This window comes from Mobula birostris, chromosome X (assembly GCF_030028105.1).
Source record: "Mobula birostris isolate sMobBir1 chromosome X, sMobBir1.hap1, whole genome shotgun sequence".
NCBI classification, from domain to species: domain Eukaryota; kingdom Metazoa; phylum Chordata; class Chondrichthyes; order Myliobatiformes; family Myliobatidae; genus Mobula; species Mobula birostris.
This window is the reverse complement of record NC_092402.1, coordinates 65,878,234-65,896,975: the sequence shown is the minus strand read 5'-3', so window position 1 is coordinate 65,896,975 and position 18,742 is coordinate 65,878,234. Positions and strand designations below refer to the sequence as shown.

General features: G+C 45.2%; 1 protein-coding gene across 1 annotated transcript in view; it reads left to right on the top strand.

The window, feature by feature from the left end:
• LOC140191720 (peripherin-like) overlaps positions 1-17,471 on the top strand; it is a 37,226-nt gene extending 19,755 nt beyond the window's left edge. Inside the window, exons 3-9 of the mRNA XM_072249397.1 lie at positions 2,015-2,110; positions 4,482-4,643; positions 6,431-6,556; positions 8,847-9,067; positions 12,701-12,744; positions 12,844-12,920; positions 13,902-17,471. Of these exons, the coding sequence (XP_072105498.1) occupies positions 2,015-2,110; positions 4,482-4,643; positions 6,431-6,556; positions 8,847-9,067; positions 12,701-12,744; positions 12,844-12,920; positions 13,902-13,949 (774 nt within the window). The 3' untranslated portion in view covers positions 13,950-17,471. The remainder of the gene's footprint in view (positions 1-2,014; positions 2,111-4,481; positions 4,644-6,430; positions 6,557-8,846; positions 9,068-12,700; positions 12,745-12,843; positions 12,921-13,901) is intronic.
• Positions 17,472-18,742: the final 1,271 nt, after the last annotated feature.

The window sequence follows — 18,742 nt, the reverse complement described above, 5'->3', positions numbered from 1 at the left end:
ATAGTGGGGTGACCAGAACGTATGCAATACTCCAGATATAGCCTAACCAGAATTTTATAAAGTTGCAACATAACCTCTTGACTTTAGAACTCAATGCCTCATCTAATAAAAGCATTCCATAAGCCTACTTAACTACCTTTTCAAGGAGCTACATTAAACTGGATTAGACGTTGGCTTTGTGGGAGAAGCCAGAGAGTGGTAGTAGATGTTTCCCTCTCTGACTGGAGGCCTGTGACTAGTGGAGAGCCACAGGGATTGGTGCTATGTCTGTTGTTGTTTGTCATCTATATCAACGATCTGGATGATAATGTGGTTAACTGGATCAGCAAATTTGTGGATGACACCAAGATTGGGAGTGTAGTGGGTGGCAAGAAAGGCTATCATGGCTTGGAGCAGGATCTGGACCAGGAGGGAAAAATGGGCTGAAAAATGGCAGATGGAATTTAATCCTTGAAAGTGTTGCTGAGCAGAGAGATCTTGGGATCCAAGTTCATAGTGCAAGGTGTTGCACTTCAGTATGACCAACCAGGGTAGGTCTTGCAGCGAACAGCAGGGCACTGAGGAGTGTGGTAGAACATAGAGATCTGGAAATACAGGTCCATAATTCATTAAAAGTGGTGTCACAGGTAGACAGGGTTGTAAGGAAAGCTTTTGGCTCATTGGCCTTCATAAATCAAAGTATTGAGCACAGGAGATGGGATGTTATACTGAAGTTGTATGAGGTGTTGGTGAGGCCTAATTTGGAGTATTGTGTCCAGTCACCTACCTGCAGGAAAGATGTAAATAAGGCTGAAAGAGTACAGAGAAAATCTACAAGTGGCCACCTTCAATCACTGGCGCAGTTTCTTTAAAACCATACTGTCGCACATTTTATGCAGATCAGGAGCATTCACTGGACAAACGTGGGGCGGCATAAGTTGTTAGATCTGAACCCAGGCACTATTTATTGTTGGCGGACACCCGCACCTGATGCAAGACTGTCGGTGGTTCTCCCCATAGAGGGTACCAAAGACTGCTATGTGGTGGGCCCCCTCTGGCAGTGTGCACCCATGGCCACAGCAACCATCAATGGCAGAAAATGGTCATGGTGCGTGGTCCTTCATGTAGGCCAATGACTTCACAAAATAACACTAAGTGAGGATATGGATGCTAAACCAGTAGGGCAGGAGGGTCAGTTTCAGGGGTGCCGTGGGTCTAGAAATGGTTGGGCGTCTGGAAGAGAGTTCAAGAGGTTTTTATTTGTACAAATAGTTGAATTCACTCCCACCTTCCCACTTGATGCTTGCTCGATTGTTCATCTTAAAAATCGGCGCAATAGATTTTTTTTGCCACGCTAGTTTAGTAAGGGATGTGGAGCCAAAATAGGCACACACAGCACAGTTCAACCAAGATCTCAATGAATAGTAGGACCAAAGTTGAGGGGCTAAGTGATCTCCTGCTCCTGCCAAATTCACAAGGCCATCAGGCATTCCAGGGCGTTGCAGCTGAATCCAACTCTCTTCTCCCTTGCCTGTCCATGGACTTTACAGTGAGGAGTAAAGGGGTAAAGTTTTAAGTGACCTGAAGGGAAACTTTTACACCCAGAGAGTGGTCCGTGTATGGATCAAACTGCCAGAGGAAGTGGTTAATGCAGTTATATTACCCACATTTGGACAGGTGCAAAAATGAGGGGAAATGGGACTGCTGTGATTGAGCATGTACGAGATGGGCCAAAGGGCCTGCTTCTGTTCTGTATTGCTCTGACTTTAGAGTTAACTCAGAGCAAACACTACTGTCACACTTAGCCCACATCGATTTTAAAAATACGCATTTTCTCTTTCCTTATCAACTTTTGCCCTTTTGCCTTTCTGTGCCTTCACCCTCTCCGCTCCCCCCCCCCCCACCACTTCGGGAATAAGGGGTTAATGGTGTTGAGGTGGAGGATCAGCCACAATCCTATGGAATGGAAGAACAGGGGTGCGAGGGGCCAAATGGCCTACTACTGTTTCTTACATTCTTATGCTTGACCCCACAGGACGTTGATGATGCGACCCTGGCCAGGCTGGAGCTGGAGAGGAAGGTGGAATCTTTATTGGATGAAATCGAATTTCTCAAGAAGTTACATGACGAGGTGACTTGTCAACTATTCCCCTGATGCCTGTATTCCCATGCTCGTATTTCCTTATGGCATAGACGGGGGCTGTGTTGTTGACGAATCATCAACTGATCTAGGCTGCGCAGTTCACGAAGCAACTCTAGCTTGTCTCAGTACATTTATCAACAGCCTCAAATGTGAATTCTAGTGTTCCCCCTATGCTAATACTCACTTATGCAATTTATAACACCAACCTAGAGATCTTCTGTTGGCCAGATGATCAATCCCTTTTTTAGTTCTCCCAGCCCCTGGCATGGGGTTCTTCTTTGCGATAGTTAGTCTCTGGAGTTCTTACCACATTGCATTCAAAGCTCCTCATTCTTATACTCTTTCCTTATCAGTTCAAATGTTGTGTTTCAATCTCATTGGGTTGAGGTCATCTGACTGTCCTGTGTCCAATTCCCATTGGTTGTAGCCAAGGGCTACACAGCTTTGTGCCTTAGGTGATTTCTTTTGTTCTGTTCATCTCTGGTTCAAACCAATGACACTGGAGTGAGATAATGAAGATACTTCTGCAATCTTGCCATTGTACACAATAACAGTTCATCTGAGAATGGTCTGTGGTTTAACAGATCATTAGCATAAACTTCTTGTGTCTACGTCCAATTGCTCTGGTTAGGTTATTCCAGAGCAAGAATCAGTTCATCAAACAGTTCACAAAATGGAGGTTACAGAGCAGCTTCACAAAATGGCAGCCTCCATTTCTTCAAGCACATGGCAAGAACAAAGACATTTGGTGTACTTACTTCCAAAGTCTTTGATTCATTTAAGTTTGATGGTTTCTTCTATATGATGCTTTGTTGGTTCCTTCATTGCCATCAGTTTGGCCAATGAGTCAACGCTAGCTGTTTGAGTGTGCCCATTAATCCCAGTGCCCCATACTTGTCTGTGTAACCTATCCTATTTCATATGTCAATTGACAATACCCTCTCCTCTCATTCTTCTGCAACGCAGCTACGCTAGGTTAACTCACCGATGAGCATGGCTGTGGGAGGACATTGGAGCATCCAAAGGAAACCTACATGGTCACAGGGAGAACATGCAAACTCCACACAGACGGCACCGCAGGTCAGGATTGAACCTGGGAATCTGGCACTTTGAGACAGCTGTTCTATCCATTGTGCCACTGTGCCAAGCAGTGTGGTGCTGCCAGCACAAACAAGAGAAAATCCGCTGATCCTACTGAAGGATTTCAGCCCAAGACATCAACTGTACTCTTTTCCATAGATGCTGCCTGGCCTGTTGAGTTCCTCCAGCATTTTGAGTGTGGTGCAACCTGCATGCTGGATATTTCCTGCAAGGCTCACCATGGTAAAAGCTCAGAGCAACACGGGAGCAGCCTCCCAAACCTATTCTATTCAGCGAGATTGTGGATGAATCAGTCTCCAACTATCCATCGCTTTCCACATCACACAGTGGCCTTTGCCCAGAATGAATCTGTCATTCCCTGGTTGTCCGAGGGCGATAAAGGGAGGGATCAGGTGCCACCCTACCGTCTGCGTGACAGGATGTGCTATCATTGCACAGGGAGTTGACCCAGAGACCACACTGACTCCAAACTGGCCAGTGGGTGTGCTCCTGCTGTTATATTGGGGAGGGGGTTGGAAGTGGGGAAGGGAGAGCTATTCAGTTTGCAGTGACCCAGCACCCACTCCAAAGTTCCCAGAGCCTTGGCAAGTATCATCAGTTACCAGATCTGTAAAGTTCCCAGGAGGAAATGACTTGTTTTCCTATTTTGGCATGGTCTCTTTGAACTGCACGAGCCCTGCTGTCTCACAGCTCCAGAGACCAAGTTCAATCCCAACCTCGGGTACTGTCTGCGTTCTCCCTGTAACTGTGTGGGATTTCTTCTGCGGTTTCCTCCCATAATCTGGGGAGGAGTTGATGGGATTGGTGTGAGTGGCTGATTGATGGGCTGAAGGGTCTGTTACCTTGCTGTATTACTATCTGTCTCCCTCTAAAACCCACAGCTTCTAGTGCCAGCTTGTATGCCTTCCCTTCACTAACCCTATTGCTGTGGCTTCCACCCACTTCCTTTCCAGTCCTGATGATTGGTCTCGGCATGAACCGTTACTGAGTCCCAGATCAATTCAGCATGGAATCAGGCCCTTCAGCCTGACCAGTCCATGCTGACTCACCCAGTCAACTCTTTATTCCTCTCCATAGATGCTGCCTGACCTGCTGAGTTCCTCCTGCATTTTGTGTGTTGCTCAAGATTTCTAGAATCTCTAGTGTCTCAGAAAACTGACTCACTTGAAGAACTGCACTGTCAGCATTCGAGCCCCTTGTGTTGCTGTTCTGCATGCAATTCTAAGTCTCTGTGTTCCTTGCTCCTCTCTCACTGTAGGAACTGCGGGAGCTCCAGGTGAACCTGCAGGCCTCCCAGGTGCAGGTCGAGATGGAAGTGTCAAAGCCGGACCTGACGGCGGCACTGAAGGAGATCCGCACACAGTACGAGACCATTGCTACCAAGAATGTGCAAGAGGCCGAGGAATGGTACAAATCCAAGGTGAAGGGGCAGTGGGATGTTTTGTTTTAATTTCATTACTCTCGAGATCTGAATATCATTGGCCAGACCAGCATTTACTGCTCATCCCTCATTACTCTTGAGAAGGTGGGGGTGAAGTGCTGGACCTTCTGGAGAAGGTGCTCCTGCAGTGGTGTTGGGAGGGAGTGCAGGACCTAGACCCAGTCGGGATGCAGATATATATAGTGACATATGGTCGATTTTGGTTAATTGGGACACATCAGGATTAATACATTTTGGCCCAATTAAGCGGCTGCCCTCCTAATTAGCCAAAGTTTCATGGAAATGGTTAAAAAGGTCTAAAGAAGACAAGCAACTGTTTAACTGGCAACTGTCTCACTGCCCCATTTAAGCAGCATAGAGTCCCAAATAAACAAAGGGAATCCTGGCTATTTTCTCGATTAGTTTTTGTTCTTTAAGAATAAGTGGCTGTCCTGATTAACCAATGGCCCAATTAACCAAAATCCACTGTACTTCCAAGTCAGGATGGTGTGAGACTCAGAGGGTGATGTTCCAATGTGTCCACTGCTCTTATCCTTCTTGATGCTGGAGGTTGTGGGTTTGGCCAGTAGCCTGGGTGAGTGACTGCAGTGTACAATGCAGCCACTGTGTGCCGGCGGTGGGAGGGAGCATTGGGAAGGGGGGGGGGGGGTTTGTCATTGTGGGTGTCAAATGCAATGGATAAGCTCCCTGTAGCTTTCTCACAAACCTATTCCTCTTAGTAACAACATAAGAACACAAGAAATAGAAATAGGTCATCTGCCTGGTGAGCCTACCTCACTGTGCTTTAAACATATTTAATGGAGTAGCCTCTACTCTTTCCTAAGGCAGAGTATTCCACAGATTCACCAGTCTCTGGGAAAAGCAGTTCCTCCTCATTTGTCCAAAAAGAAAATTAGTGTATTTGTACCTGAAATGTGGTGACCGTGGCAACACAAGCATTTGTTGGCCTTTCTAAGACAATGTGGCTTGGGAGTGGAGTCACATATAGGCCTGGGCCAGGTAGGTATTTTTTATTTGAGGAATCAGTTGGGCCTTTTTATTGCCTGACCAAATCCAAAAGTTGCCGGATTTAATCAGCCTAATTTCACAAAAAAAACCCACACAGAATCACGTGTTCAGCACAGAAACAGATGCTTTGGCCCACAGCAACTGTGCTGGCCTTTTTTTGCCCATCCCATTTGCCCTCATTAGGACCATATCCTTCTATACCTTGCCTGAATGCTGCTAACATGTAGCAAGAATTTCTGACTCCTCCACCTCCTCTGGCTGCAAGTTCCAGATATCAATCACTTGCTGTATGTGAGGGGTGGGGGAATAACATTAAAACTTTTCAAACTCTTTCCACTTATGCCTTTTGTTTCTGCTATCCCCCACTCTGTGGAGAAAAGATTCAAACTAACTATTGATGCCTCTCATGATCTTATCCACCTCTGTCAGGCCTCCCCTCAGCCTCTTTTGCTCCAGGGAACACAAGCTCAGCCTGTCCAATCTCCCCCCATTACTGAAGTTCTCTGGTCTGCTTCCCAACATTCCCCTTCTGCTAGCGACAGCTCATCCTGGATTCGCGATACACCGGTGCCTTCCCCTTGCCTCATTTTGTGAGGGTTGATGGTAGTTACCACTCGGTTGTTTGGCCGTGGAGGTAAGCACACCTGCCTCCTGGGCAAGGGGTTAGTACTTCCTCCACCTCTTCCCCCAGCGTGTACACTGCCTTACCCGATCAGATAAGCCGCCTGATTTGACTCTCACTGCCCTTCACTCCACAGTTTTCGGACCTGACGGACGCCGCAAACCGGAGTAACGAGACCCTCAGGCAGACGAAGCAGGACCTGAACGAGTCACGGCGACAGATCCAGGCCCTGACCTGTGATCTGGATGCTCTGAGAGGGACCGTAAGTGGAAGCTTCCACCCACCAATCAGCGGAACGGTGGGGGTTTGGCGGGGGGCGCGCGTGGTGATGTCACCACCAGCTGAGAAGGTGTGCAAATGCAGCAGGTCTTAGGTCCACGGTACTACTGGTTGTTTAGTGGGCTGCACGGGAGCGTGGTGGATAGAGCTGTTGCCGCACATTGCGGGAGACACGGTTCGATACTGACCTAGGGTACTGGCTGTGTGTGGTTTGCACATTCTCCCTGTGAGCGTGTGAGATTCCCCTGGGTGCTCCAGTTTCTCCCCACATTCCCAAAGACGTGTAGGTCAGTAGGTTAGTTGGCTGTTGTGTATGGGTGAGAGGAGACAAACCAAAAGATAAGGTCTATCAAACACTCCATTGACTCAAAGACCTAACTACCTCAGATGTTCTCTCTTCTCCCCCTCCTTCCTTGGGCAGAAGATACAAAGCCCAAAAGCCCATACCACCAGGCTGAAGGACAGCTTCTACCCCGATGTTATCAGACTATTGAACAGTCCCCTAGCACAACAAGCTGGACTCTTGACCTCGCAATCCACCTCGTTGTGGCCTTTGCACATTGTTTGCCTGTTCTGCACTTTCTCTGTAACTGTATTCTGTCATTGTTTCCCTTGTACTAAACATTCCAGCTTCACTTAATTACAAATTCCTCATTTACCATGGTGGATTCAAATTCACATCCTTGGATGAACAGTCTAGGAGCTCAACCACTCCAACATCATAACTCTACAAGAAACTTCTCTTAAATACAAATTCCAGTGCAAAGAGGCCCAAATTTCATTTGGTTAAGTTGAGAAAGGTACATTTATCTTTGTACCTGAGCACCAATTTTCTTATCAGTTGGATGAGCAATCAGTTTCTTGTTCAGTAAACCTATTTGCATCACAGAACTGTCAATCCGTAATACTGGGTGCAAAGACAGGCCAACCTGATTCAAAGAGTAGGTACTCCAATTTGTCATCTTGATTGGTATTAATATTGGTTTATTATTGGCACATATACTGAGGTACAGTGGAAAAACTTTCTTTTGCATGCTGTGCATACAGATCATTTCCAAACAAAAGTACATTGAGGTAGTACAAGGGAAAAACAATAAAAGAATGCAGAACAAGGTGTTACAATTATAGAGGAAGTGTAGTACAGGCAGGCAATAAGGTGCAAGGGTCACGACAAGGTTCAGGGGTGGCGAACCTATTTTAAGAGCATGTGCTCAAATTGGCAATATTCTTTTTTTTAAAAAAAAAAAAAAAATCTCATGTGCCATGTAATTTTGAGCAGCGATTATCTTTCATTAATGAATTAGTAGCAAAAATTATGGACTTTAGGGAAAAAGGATCAGTTCTGTTGCATATGTATATGTATTCATTGTTTTACTTTTAATAAAACTAACAGTAACAGATTGAAATAAATGAAGCATTTTAAAAACCCATTCAAAAATTAATAATCTTTTTAAAAAGAATTGGGGGAAAAAAGACATCATTTCTAAATAGTCAAACACCAGGAATTCTGCAGATGCAACTTTGATTTCTAAATAGTATTGTTATTGTATCCCATATATAACAAAGAATGAAAATGTGAAGTTATAAACTTTGGTGTATATCATGAAAAAATAAATATTTATAGAGCCGCTAAACTACATACACTATTTACTGTTGTTGTCACTGAATATCCAGTGTTCAATCACAAACAACAGACTATAAGCAGAGTGAAGCCAATGACAACTGGTCCAACTGTTCACTATCTAAATAGTAAAGCATACACCAGGTCTGTGAGAATTTCAAAGCGTATCATCCAACACCACGTATTCTCACAAGAGCTGTTGCCATGCTGGAGTGAGACATTTTCCTGTGAAAATATCTCACTGTTCTTGGGTTGTTTTTTTAAAAAAAAATCATCCACTGCTTCATTTGGCAGTAGATAATCATTGTGTACCTTTTTATTATGAGTGGGTTTTGAAAGAATCGAGGGGCAGCACTGCATGCTGCGTGGCAGCAAAATTATTGCACATGCCACCTCAGGCACGCGTGTAACAAGTTTGCCACCCCTGACATTGAGGTCAAGAGTTTATCTTTAACATATGAGGTATATCCCCTAGTCTTATAACACCAGGCTGGCAGTTGTCCTTCAGCCTGGTGGATCAGTCAGACCCTGATTCCTAGGGATTTCTTATGGTGCGTTAAGCTTTCCCGACACAGTGTGGGGTACACTCCAGGTGGGTGGTGTCTGTGTAAGGAGAGCCAGTATCATAAGCCTTTTGAGTATCTCTCTGCAGAATGATTCTCTGTTACGTCAGCTCCGTGAGATGGAGGAGCAGTTCTCTGCTGAGTCTGTAGGTTACCAGGACACCATCAGTCGCCTGGAGCAGGAGATTCACCACATGAAGGACGAGATGGCGCGGCATCTGAGAGAGTATCAGGATCTGCTCAATGTCAAGATGGCCCTGGACATTGAAATTGCCACTTACAGGAAGCTACTGGAAGGGGAGGAGAGCAGGTGAGCTGGAATACTTAGGAGCCAGGTTTTGGAGCTGTCACAAGCTCTATCAAGGACTTGGCATTGTCTGGGAAAGTTGATGGTTCAGGACCAGTTGGTACGGGGACAGTGTCTCCAGAGCCTCATTAAGAGGCCATTCTCTGTGTAAGAACTGGTGCTGCAGGGCTGACCCACCCAATTTCAGACTGCGTTGGGCACCTTTAGCTTCCAACTTTACACAGATCTGGTCAAACCGTGTAATTACCACTTCCAAATCTCACAGGATCCTGATTGGAACAACCATGTCTGGTTCTGTGGACAGAACCTTTGTCTTTGAATCAGGAGGTTCAAAGAGATTTGCTTATACACATTACGTGTAAGGAGACCAGTCAGCTGCTGCTAGATCCCATCTCCTTATTACCCTACGCCCCTGCAATCTACTCCGATCAATTCCCTCGATTCTACCTTTCACCACACACTGGGGTGGGGGGGGGGGTGCAATTTACAGCAGCCAATCAACTGGCATGCCTTTGGGATGTGCGAGGAAACCTACAGAGAACGTGCAAACTCCACACAGACGGTGCCTGAGGTTAGGATCAAACCCGGGTCTCTGGTTTTGTGTCCCTGCCACTTTGCCACACCCACTGTTTATCCTTCACTAAAGCACATTATCTGACTTCCTGACTCCCACCCCCTTCCCTTTTTTCCATCGTCCACTCTCCCCTCTTATCAAATTCCTTCTTCGATCCTTTACCTCTTCCACCTATCAGCTCCCAATTTTTTACTTCATCCTCCCTCTCTTTCTCCCCCCCCCCCCCCCCCCCAATCAGCTTATTCTGGCTTCTGCCCCTTTCCAATCCTGATGAAGGGTTTGGCCTGTTGATTATTCCCCTCTACAGATGCTGTCTGACGCCTGAGTTCCTCCAGCATTTTGTGTGTGAAACATAGAAAATCCACAGCACATCACAGGCCCTTTACCCCACAATGTTCTGCTGACCATGACCATCTAGAAACTTCCTTGAATTCCAGGCAGCATCTATGACCAAGAGTACAGCCGGTGTTTTGGGCCAAGACCCTTCAGGAGGACCAGGACCCTTCAGTCCTGCTGAAGGGTCTCGGCCCAAAGCGTTGACTGTACTCTTTTTCCATAGATGTTGCTTGGCCTACTGAGTTCCTCCAGCATTTTGTATGTTGCTTTGGATTTCCAGCATCTGCGGACTTTCACTTGTTTGAAACTGGCATCAGTTGCCTTTTTGCTAAAATACAGTGCCACGTATTTCCCACTCTCTGAATTGTTTCCGAACCTCACTCCTGCAACTTTGGCAGTAATATTGGTCCCAATCTCCCCACTAGTACAAATAGTTTCTCTCCATTTATAGAGAAATGCAGCATAGGCCCTATTGATGTCACTGAGTATTGTTAAGACTATCTGTTCTTGACATAGTCGCATTGTTGTCCAGAGTTGGTCGCCAACAGAACCCTACCTTTTCATTAGCTGAAATTCCAGTTTGTCAACCAGTTATGGGGGAGAAGTGTTCCTGCCTCTCCATCAGTGGGAGCAGAAAGAAAAAATTCCAAACCTCAAGTATTGCAATGATGGCTGGAGAGAGGAAGAAGAAAAGTGAAATTAAAATGAAAAGGGTGGTGAATAAAGAGTAAGAAAATAAATATTCAGCTGATACTTTTTGTACATTGGGAGTTTTATTTGGTGTTTTGCATGAATATCCCAAAAAGGTATTAACAGGAGTTTTTAAACAACTTTTCTTCTCGAAAGTATGGTGATGAAAGCAGCAGGAACTGAAGGTAATTGCCAGTTTGTGCTTGGGGTAACCTTAACCCTGATGCCCATTCCAGCTTTCCCACAGGATTGGGATTTTGTCAGGATGTTGGAACAGCCCTCATTTTATGTAAATCTGTGAATGGAATCTTTCCCAATGAGCTCTTGCCAAGACCCTGCACTGTGATCCAGAGAGGAAAATCATGCTGGGAGGGTAGCCTGTTAGAACAAAAAAATCATTGGATCAGACATCAAAGAAGCAGCAGAGAGATTCACATTCATTCAACACCTTAACAGGTCTCCTGTGCATTCAACAATTTGCATTTTGGCCAGTGTGCACTGCAGTAAATGGCTGGTTCCTTTCTTCGTCACGGAGGGAGAGCATACCTCCCTGTGCTTATTTTCAAGTAACATCCAGGGAGTGAGAGCAGCCAGCCGAACAGACAGAGGAAGCCTGGTTTCAATATTTCTCCTGAATAGGGGGTAGTACTCCCTTAGCACTGCATTGGTTTGTGAACCTAGTTGTGTGTAGCCCACTTACAGAAGGAATGTCCCAGATGCCCTGAAAGTCTAAAAGACTGGAAAGTTAAAGCTTGAGTGAAAACATCCCTATGCTGCGCTCATATATTTAAGCAAGCAGCTCGAACACACCTCCCGTCTGTGAGATGGGTGCCAATGATGGTGATGGTGTAGCAACATTAGGTGGCTTCTTTGATCATGATGTGTATTCAGGTATTATACTGCTACACAATGAGCAGCTTTCCAGTCTTTCACCAGCCCTTTAGTACCATGCTAATTATACTCTCATCAAGGTCTTACTAATAAAAATGTTCCTGGCACCAAGTGGAGCTCAACAAACAACACTGAAGGATTATTTCCCTTTTTCTTCTTCAATCATGGTTGTCACTGACAGCACATATTATCCACTCCTACCTAGACCATAAGACAATAAGGCATAGGAGCAAAATTAGGCCATTTGGCCCATTGACTCTGCTTCACCATAAATCTTGGCTGATCCTTTTTTCTCCCCTTCTCTGCCCCACTCTCTGGCCTTCTCCCCGTAACTTGTACCTGAGAAGCCATTCAAAAGGGTAGCGTTCGCATTTATCCACTGGTAATGTGGTGTGGTGCCTGTCAGTACAAGCAATGAAAAATGAAGTAACTACATAGAAATTCCTTGCAAATACATTAACTTCAACAAGTATTGAATTCATCACCAGATTGTGGAACAGTCAAAACCAACCTGTTCAGAACAATGGTATTTAGATCCGTTCAGAAAATACTATTTCTGAATTAACGTAAACACGAGGAATTCTGCAGATGCTGGAAATTCAAGCAACACACATCAAAGTTGCTGGTGAATGCAGCAGGCCAGGCAGCATCTCCAGGAAGAGGTACAGTCGACGTTTTGGGCCAAGACCCTTCGTCAGGACTTTATGAATTAATATTAGCTTTTGCACATTCAAAATTACTCAATCTGCATCAATTAAAAGCTACCAAGATTTATCCATTTTTATAAAATGCAACATAGATGATTGTCATATATGAGTACAGCAACATTACAATTATACAAATTCAAAACAGAAGTCATGTACAAAATTTATCAGGACTATTTCTAAATTAGAGTAGTTTTAAATAGTCCAGGATTAACAATATTGCACATGATACTACCAAAACTTATTAATTCAGTTTATTTTAGACCACACCTTTGTTCCCAGCGCAACACTGGGCTATTACAGGATGTAGAAGATTAAGTTTCAAGCTCTTCTGATGAAAGCTTCACTGATACACTCATACTTTTTTTCAGCAAATCTGTGAAACTCTGAGATGAAGTTTTATTGGATTAACAATCGCTGTCTGTCTCTTTGCATCTTTAGGATTGCAGTCCCAGTCCAGTCTTTTGCCTCACTCAGCTTTCGAGGTAAGTCTGTAAGGGTTTAGAAGAGACTTTGAAATATTTGAGATGGTGCCTTTCACCTCAGTGTGGTTTATTTCTGTTTCTGTTTGTACCACACCTTAGACTATGATCACAATCTGCAAGACATTCAAACCAGGAAGACTGTGTTAATCAAAACTATTGAGACCCAGGATGGAGAGGTGAGAATAATGAATTAAAAGCAGTTTTTTTTTTTTTTTGGACAAATGTGGATAGTCTAAAAACCTTTAGCAAGGTATCACTAATCAATTCCTCGTACCTGGAATTATCGTTCAAATCAAACCTAGAAGTTAAAGCAAGGAAAAGAGTTCAGACTAATTCCTAAATGGATTATGGATGTAGGCATCAACTTGGGATATAGATATCCCCTCAGTGTCAAAAATGTACACAAAATGCAAATACAGCCCAATCAATGTCTTCTAAAGCTTTAACACAGTGTTCCAAATTGCATATTCCAGGCCTGATTAAGCTGGAGCTCATCTTGAACTTGTTGGTCACTCACACACTGAACCCTCGGTCTTTGTGAAAGCATACACCACCTTCCGAATGTTGCTCGCAATTGAACAAACAGGCCTCCCACAAGAGTATCGGTTCTTCCTTCTGGAAGCCACTCGTTTGCACAAAGCACCTTGTGTAACAGAGATGGCATCCTCAGCCGCCTTTTTGATCCCGTCTTCTCCCAGCTCCCGCCAACAGAGACCTCTCTGCCCGCATCCTCTGGAACCTCCTCCCAAATCTACCGTCCTGATTGGCTGCCAGCACACTCCTCAGTTGAATAACAAAGCTTCTTATCTCAGCTCAAACCCAAACAAGTTGAGAGCTATACAGACTGCTCTCACAGAACTGCTAAAATGAAATACCTACAGCAGAGCAGTAAAAATCTCAGTCGGGTGCTGCACAAGCAACACACACGGACACACAGAGTCAGGAAATGAACACTGTGGGTGACCAGTTCCTCAGAAATGACGGGGCTCGTCACCTTGTACAGGCAAGAGTCCCACTCACACCCTGCATTTAACTTGGATTAGCAGCAGTCCCACCCTCACTGATTTCAGAACTCACTGCCTCCTTTGCACAGTTTAGAAAATCTTTCAAGATGTTTATCTATTTTTCTTAATGTAAGTTGTTCTTTGATTCCACAGGTGGTTAATGAGTCCAGGAAGGAGCAGCAAAATGATCGGGATCATTAAATAGGCACAGCACCGAGCAATGGTTTGAGTCAAACGGATGCAGAAGAGAAGACATATTTCCCTATTTTCTCCTCCTCCTTCATTTCCATCTATTCCTGTTACCCACAGTTTAAAACTCAGAGCTGTCGAAATTACCAGTTAATACATTGTATTTGTTTTCTTGGATGCTCACCCTAGGCAGCAAGCAATCCCAAAGCTTGATACATGAAACAGGCCCTTCAGCCCACTCAGTCAGTGCCAACCTTCTCTTCTCATTTACACCGATCCCATCTGCACCTCATTGAGTCAGAGTACTACAGGCCCTTCAGCCCATTCAAATGTCAAACTGTTACCTATCCCATCGATCGCCACATGGACTATGTCTCTGTATACTCTTCCCATCCATGTACTTATCCAAGTTTCTCTTAAATGTTGAAATAAGAGATCCCATCTTATTCTCCCCACACTCCCATCAACTCTCTCAGACTCTAACCCTCACCTATGTACTCAGGACAAATTATAGTGGCCAAATAACCTTCCAACCCCACAAGACTTTGGGATGAGGGAGGAAGCCCATGTGGTCACAGGGAGAACCTGCAGACTCCACCCAGTCAGCACCTGAGTTCAGGATTGAACCAGGGTCTCTGGAGCTGTGAGGCAGTGGCTCACAGGCTCGTGATTCAAGCCTGTACAACCTTGTACTTGGACTTTTTCAAAGAGAATTCTCAAAAGTGCATTGCTCTCTCTTTTCCCTTGTACATTGGAGACAGTGTTTATCCTGTACCTCTCTGAATATTACTAATCCACGTGTCTGGCTGTTTCTCCTTTCTTTCAGTCCTGAGGAAGGGTCTCGACCCGAAACATCAATTGTCCGTTCCCCTCCACAGAAGCTGCCTCACCCGTTGAGTTCCAAGTGTCTTTTAAATGATGTTATTGCTCCTGCCTCAACCACTTCCTTTGGCTGCTCATTTCACGTATACCTTTTGTGTGGGAGGAAAAAAATTCCCCTTGAGGTTATATTAATTTTCTCCTCCCTCATCTTAAATTTACGCCCTCTAGTTCATGATTCCTCAACTTGAGGAAAAAAGACTTGTGTGCATTTACCCTGTCAGTGCCCCTCATGATGTTACCTCAGATTCAGATTCAAAGCATACAGTGAAATATGTCATTTTCGTTCATGACCAGTGTGCTGGAGCAGCCTGCAAGTATTGCCTACAATTCTCCAGCAGAACAAAACAACAAAAGCAAAACAAGCCACAAGCCCCTTTCTCGCCCTCCCATCACCCCTCCCTCCACTTCCTCTCACACACAGGTAGGCCTGTAGTCCCAAGCCAGGCCTCTGGACTCTCAGACATCAGGCCTCCAACCTTTAGTCTCTGGCCTGCACTAACAAAAGATCATACCTTCGATTATAGCTCTTTTAAGATCACCTCTCGGTCTCCTGCATTTCAAGGAATAAAGACATAGCCTGTCTAACCCCTCTCAGTCTCTCAAGTACTGGCAACATCAATGTAAATCTTTTCAGTTAATTAACATCTTTTCTGTAGCGGGATAGCTAAAACTTGAACACAATATTGCAAATGTGGCCTCACCAACATCTTGTACAACTGCATGGTGACCTCCGAACTTTTAAACTTGATTCCTTGACTGATGAAGGCCAGCATGCTAAAAGCCACATTCATCATCCTGTCTACCTGGGACTGCACTTTCTATGTGCTATTGTGCACAGGAGCTACTGTAAGTGTACCATCCACTGAGAAAGTGTGGAATGTCAGCCTTCCACAAGGCAAGCCAATGTAACTCAAGTCAACTGTGAGGGCACAGGTACCATCACTGGCATATCTTGCAGTTGGTTCAAATAGTGAATGAGAGATTTGGGACACCGGTTAGCACAGTTTGGCGCTGTGCAGTGTGCTGTTGATGTCGGGAGGAATGATGTTGAGGTTTTGGAAGTGCGCACCGTCAGCTCAGCATGGTGGAACTGCACTGGGGGGCACCTCATCAGGCATGGGTCACTCAGACTGCATACTTGGATTTAGACCAAGAGGGGTTGACACGCATTACCAATCCAGCGATGTGTACAATCACTGGGATTCACACTTTGGAATGCACGCACAGAAATTCAGACTCAAAGACATAGTGATTGTGAAATATTTACATTGTGACTGAAGAGTCAGTGGCTGAATCGCAGCCCATTGACAAATTGGTAATTGGCTTATCACTGTCACATCTACAATGGAAAATCTTTGTTTGTGTGCCATTCGGACAGATCTCCAACATCAGTACATTGAGGCAGTGAAGTAATCGTAAGGTCAAAAGATCTTTATCGTAAAAGAGGTCTGTTCATTAGTCTTATAACAGCGGAGCGGAAGCCTGGCGGTGCGTGTTCTCAAGTTTCTGTATCTTCTTTCCGACGGGATAGAGGAGAATGTCCAGGACGGGAGGGTCCTTGATTACATTGGCTGATTTCTGAGAGTGGGAAGTGTAGATGGGGTGAATGGAAGGGAGGCTGCTGTGTGTGGTTAAAGCAAAGGGAGTATGAAGGAATAGGCAAAACAGGTCAGAATAGTACCTGGCACTGGCTTTTAGACTGAATGATCTGCTCCTGTGGGGTTATTCATAGTCATAGTCATACTTTATTGATCCCGGGGAAAATTGGTTTTTGTTACAGTTGCACCATAAATAATTAAATACTAATAAAACCATAAATAATTTAATAGTAATATGTAAATTATGCCAGGAAATAAGTCCAGGACCAGCCTATTGGTTCAGGGTGTCTGACCCTCCAAGGGAGGAGTTGTAAAGTTTGATGGCCACAGGCAGGAATGACTTCCTATGATGCTCTGTGTTGCATCTCGGTGGAATGAGTCTCTGGCTGAATGTACTCCTGTGCCCACCCAGTACATTATGTAGTGGATGGGAGACATTGTCCAAGATGGCATGCAACTTGGACAGCATCCTCTTTTCAGACACCACCGTGAGAGAGTACAGTTCCATCCCCACAACATCACTGGCCTTACAAATGAGTTTGTTGATTCTGTTGGTGTCTGCCACCCTCAGCCTGCTGCCCCAGCACACAACAGCAAACATGATCGCACTGGCCATCACAGACTCGTAGAACATCCTCAGCATCGTCCGGCAGATGTTAAAGGACCTCAGTCTCCTCAGGAAATAGAAACGGCTCTGGCCCTTCTTGTAGACAGCCTCAGTGTTCTTTGACCAAGGTTCAGAAATGAAGATATAGTGCTACAAATCTGGTCATGCTTATAGGTCCAAGTTACAAGAGCTGGTCATTTCAAATGAATTTGTGATATTTCAAACTTTAAGCTCATTAACCTGTTTCTGATTCTCACTGGTGCCCCTTTCTCTCCTGAAGCTTTGCCTTTGCCAGACTTCTGCTCTCCTGTTGCAAGCCATTGGCTCAGAATACACTAAACATACTGGTCGCAGATCAAGCCTGCTATTAGATCTGCCCACGTTCACCAAGGTTGCAAGGCAGCTCGAGTTGGATCATAAGGTGACAGTTTATGAAATAAAAGTGTACACAGTGAAGGGTTCTGTTTGGACTGAGTGTGTGCTTGACAGCAAGGAAACGTTGACCTAGCCTACAGCTGGGATAGCCCTTTATTGATTGGCTCAGACATGATGGGCAGAATGGCCTCAAGTGTTGTCACTGTTCTCTAAGTGTAAATGGGGCAGGATGTGAAGAGGGCACAGGACGAATAGGTCTCAGAGCTTCCTCGTGATTGAAGGTAATCTGCTCCTGCGCTGGTTTTGGGGATTCTGAGGTCAATGTGAAATTCAAAGGCTATTCCCCAGCCGGGGCAGGAGGTGGCTAGGATGTGTGTAGTCCATCAGTTGACTTTAATCCTTCCTGTGAAAGGATTCCTTCCCACAGAATAGTTGGGATCTGGAATACTCTGCGTGAGGAGGTGAGGGAGGGCGGACACTGAGAGCATATTGCAGGAGCTCAAAGGGGACCTGAAGGGCAATTTCTTCACCGAGGGTGGTGGGTATAGACCATGAGACATAGGAGCAGAATTAGGCCAACTGGCCCATCGAGTCTGCTCCGCCATTCAATAATGGGCTGATCTTTTTTTCTTCTCCTCCTCAACCCCAGTTCCTGACCTTCTCCCCGTAGCCCTTGATGCCATGTCCAATCAAGAACCTATCAATCTCTGCCTTAGATACACCCAACAACCTGGGTGTGTTCAAGGCAGAGATGTGGCAGCAAGTTCCACAAACTCACCACCCTTTGGGTAAGGAAATTTCTCTGCATCTCTGTTTTGAAAGGGTGCCCCTCTATCCTGAGGCTGTGCCCACTTGTCCTAGACCCCCCCCACCATGGGAAACATCCTTTCCACATCTACTCTGCCTGGGCCTTTCAACATGCGAAAGGTTTCAACGAGATGCCCCCTCATCCTTCTGAATTCCAGCGAGTACAGACCCAGAGCCATCAAACGTTCCTCATATGATTATATGGAATGAGCTGCAGAGGAAGTGGTTGAGGCAGGTACTTTAACAACATTTATAAGACATTTGGACAGGTACATGGATAAGAAAGGTTTAGAAAGAGATGAGCAGGCAAATGAGACGAGCTTAGATTGGAGTCTTGGTGAGCATAGACTGGCTGGGCTGTTTCTGTGCTGTATGATTAAGAGTCACAGTATGATTAATGTGTGCCTGAGGCACAAAGCCATCCAGTTTTGAGAGCAGATCACATTGTACAGGACACCCTGAAACCTCCTCCAGACAAGCTCCATGATTGACCTCGGTGCTTCCTTCCAAATGGTGGTACTTGAGATTCCGCACAT